The following is a 3,948-nucleotide window of genomic DNA, read 5'->3' as shown; positions in this document are numbered from 1 at the left end:
ACTGGTTTTTTTTTAGTGGAGATTTAAACTATCTGAATGCATTGCTATTAAATATGTGCTTCAGTTAACATCCTTAAGCAAACGTTATCATTGAAACTATCTCTGTGGAATAGTTCTAGAAATAGACTTCATGTACTCCAAAACAATGCATGCCATGGTTGATCTGTATATCCCCACCCCTGACAAATTCATGTTGAAATTCTGGTTCCTAGTGTTATCTTTAATGTGGCTTTATTTGGAGATCAGGTCTTGAGAGAGGAAATCAGTAAACATTAAGAACAGATATGTTCAGCTATTAAGTCCAGCCATGACTGGTATCCTCGTAAGAGGTCATCTCGAGAGAGGAATGATGACAAGCAGCAGGGAGAAAACCAATAGGTCACTTGCAAACACCCTCCAAAAATATCCATGAAATATACTGTAACTATGTAGAAAGATAATCCCCTTATCCCTTCCCCTTCCCCCATACAGAACTGTCAAATTATACAATGTTTTGCAAGCTATAAATCACACTTTTAAATGTAATTTTGGATTTTTAAATGAAGATTTAGTGATTTTTATTTTCCTTTCTGGATTTATTTTTTCGCGGGGTAGATATTGAACCCAGGTTCTCATGCATACGAGGCATGCTCTCTATTGTCACATCCCTGACTCTTTTATTTGAAAAATATCTAAGAGGGATTCAAATCACTGACACTATCCAATAACCATATACTTATAGTAGGTTTATCATTTTAAAATACCTTGTTACAATAAGGAAAATGATTTTTTGTTTTCTGGGTCTCATAAAGCAGTGCTCAGGACTTACCTCCTGGTTCTGCAGTCAGGGATCACTCCTGGGATTCTGAGGATCTAACTTGGGTTGGCGATACCCTACTATCACTCTGACCCCAGGAAAATTATTTTAAGAATAAATTTTGGAAAACCTTTACTTATCTATTTATTCAGAGTCTGACAATTTTTCATTCTCTATCATCATTATAGGCAGCATAAAGTATATTCCTAAAAGGCAAAAAAATTAAACTGGAAACTACAAGTTAAACATTGACACGAATTTCTTATTTACATTCCACAAAAGCAAGTTTCATATCTAGCCATCCAGTTCAATATGTTGTAGAGATTGTTTTTGAAGTAAGTTTGTTACAGAGTTTCCCATCAGATGCCCACCACCTTCGTTCAAAATGTTCTTAGAATGCTATCAAGCTATAGGAACATATTTGCAGTATCAAAAAATTTGGCTTCAAGGATTATAATATTGGTGGAAGAAATTTTTCACAGAAAGCATAATCATTCACATGTCTGGTCCCAGTCACTCATTGATGACTGTCCTGTTTTCCATCTTCTGTCTCACTGATCCTCCTTGGTGCTTTCATGAGTTAAGACATGAAGTTTCAGGTTATCTGACCGCACAAACTTCTTCTTACAGCCTTTAAAGGGACACGCATAGTATTTCTCATTGGTGTGGATGCGCACATGTGTACGCAAATTGAAGTCCAGGGCAAAGCGTTTCCCACACCCTTCGTAGGTGCACTGAAACGGCCTCTCTCCAGTGTGAATCAGGAAATGTCTATTTAGTTTTGACTTCTCCAAAAATGCCCTTCCACATTCAGCACACACGTTATCTCGGGGCCCGTGAGTACGGACATGTTTTTTCAGGGATGCTTTATCTTTGAACTTTTTGCCACATCCATGCTGAGGGCAAATATTTTCTGGCACAGCGTGCTCTGTATTTATATTTCCTTTTGGCATCAATTTAGCAAGCTTCTTAGGAACTGGTACATCCATGCTAGGTATTCCTCCAGGAGCCACATTGAAATTTATGCCTGCCGCGTATCCAGAATACTTAACAAGTGAATTCTCTCCAGCACTCTGTGGAGAAAGTGCTTGTTTTGCCTCTACTGTATTGCATCCCAAAGAATGTTCAATGAAAGAGCTCGCTGCAAGAACCTGTCGAGAAAGCTCTTGCTCTGGTGCAAAGGACTTCAGAAGTATGTCCTTATCCAGAATGGGTTCTGAAAACTCACCTCTAATTATGCATTCTATGTAACAATCAGAGAAGGAATCCTCTCCTGCCTTTCCGGTCTGAAAGCTGGTCTCAGAGTGGACATCTTCATCCTGTAAATCCCATGTCACTGTGAATGGTTCCACCTCTGCTTGCTGGACTGGGCGACGCTTAGTCCCACCGGAGGCTGCTCTTCCCTGCCCTTTCCAATCACATGTCCATGCTTTGCTGTTCAGCTGCTGATCCATGTTGCCCTGCAGGCTTCCTCCTTGAAGCTGTGCACCAAGAGTTATCAATCTCTCCCACGTAGTAGAGATCTGCGTCAGCTGTCTTCAGGAATCACCTGTTAACACAGGAACCATTACTTCAAATATGCTGCAACATTAACATTTAAGCCATATGACCTCAGAGAAGCACCCAGAAACAAATGAACATGCTGAACGACTGATACAAGACATAGATCATAATAAAGATTTTACCTGTGTCTTCCTATCCTACAAGTTACCTGACTTCCCTTCTGATCCTGGCGCTCGAGCATGCTAACCCTGCTCTAGGTGACTCAAGGGTTAAAATGCATCAATAAACAGTCCAAAACAAACAAAAAGCCAAAACCCAAACCGAAAGCCCAAACTAACAAAACCCCCGCAATGAGGCCAAAGTGACAGTATAGTGGGTAGGGCATTTTCTCTGCATGTGGCAGAACCGAGCTTGATCCCCATATGGCCCCTCAGCATTGCCAGGAGTTACCCCAGAGTATTGCCAGCTGTGGCCCCACTACTAAACCAATCAAACCAAGCAACAAACCACTCCCCACCGTGCACACCCCAAAACTGGTGGTGCCCAGGGGACCAAAATATGGTGCCGGGGATGGAAAACAGGTTGGCTGCATGCAAGGCAAGTGGCCCGGCCCAATGTATCCATTCTTAAGAGGATATAAGTAATGGGACTCGGGAGCAAGGTTATACAATTCTACTAAGAACTTTTGGCTTAATGTTTCAATTGCATTATTAATTAGCATTTAATTTTCTTGTCCTGGTAACTGGCTGTAAAAAGTGAGAACAAAAATGAGAGCCAGGGAGAAAGTACCGCAGGTCAGGCTGGTCCCTGTTGGCAGCAATCCTGAGGACAGCAGGAAGTGACCCTCTGCCTCCCACCCCCCCCAAAAGAATCAAAATCAATTGAATACTTTTTGGAGCAAACCGGCCCTGCAGTGCTCAGAGCTCTGAAGGGACTCTTGGTCTGAAGTCTCAGAAGCAGTTAGAGCAGGAGTGCGGATGGGTCCAAGTCCTACAACTCGTGGCATCGTGTGCCTAAAGGCACGCTCTCCAGCTCCGAGCTATTTCCAGCCCCACAGGCTTTTCCAAGGGGGCAGATCCAATACAGTGAAAGGGCAGCAGAAGAACACTTGTGTTACATACAGGAGGCCCTGCTTTGTGTCCTGGCCCCACGTAACAAAATAGGAAATAAAATTAACTGCCTGAAAAAATAAAGATTAGTCATTCTAGAGTGCTTTAGGCAACAATGCTGCAATGCTGTTGATGTTTATGGTTTAGATGTAGAAGATCCTGCCTGTGTCTCACTTCTACTCTGTATCTTCCTTCTCCCTCCACCATCTCACTGCTTGGTAACCTCATTTTTACAATTAAAAGTGACATGCCATCTACATTTAGTCAAAATATACACAGAAAGAGCATGCTTTCTCAACTGCCAAGGAAGGCATTTAAAATCACCTGATATATTAGAAATACATTAGATATGATTATATTTCAACTTATTATATGATCTATTTTCGTTATATATATTTTATATTTTACTTATACATATATAAACATATTTGGGGCTGGAATGATATTACAGAGGTAATATACTCAGGAACTAGATTTGAAGCTAAGAGGTAGTGCCTGCCCTGCATGTAGCAAACCCGTTTAATCTCCAGCAATGCATTT

General features: G+C 41.3%; 1 protein-coding gene across 1 annotated transcript; it reads right to left on the bottom strand.

Moving 5' to 3' along the window:
- Window positions 1–1,347: 1,347 nt before the first annotated feature.
- Window positions 1,348–2,250, bottom strand: ZFP42 (ZFP42 zinc finger protein). Its single transcript, XM_056114273.1, has one exon. It carries the CDS (start codon window positions 2,248–2,250, stop codon window positions 1,348–1,350), a length of 903 nt encoding a protein of 300 aa, XP_055970248.1.
- Between the last annotated feature and the right edge of the window lie 1,698 nt (window positions 2,251–3,948).

The sequence above is a fragment of the Sorex fumeus genome, unplaced genomic scaffold (assembly GCF_029834395.1).
Source record: "Sorex fumeus unplaced genomic scaffold, SorFum_2.1 ptg000024l, whole genome shotgun sequence".
Classification (NCBI taxonomy): domain Eukaryota; kingdom Metazoa; phylum Chordata; class Mammalia; order Eulipotyphla; family Soricidae; genus Sorex; species Sorex fumeus.
The sequence above is the reverse complement of the archived record's forward strand: the minus strand, read 5'-3'. Positions and strand labels throughout refer to the sequence as shown.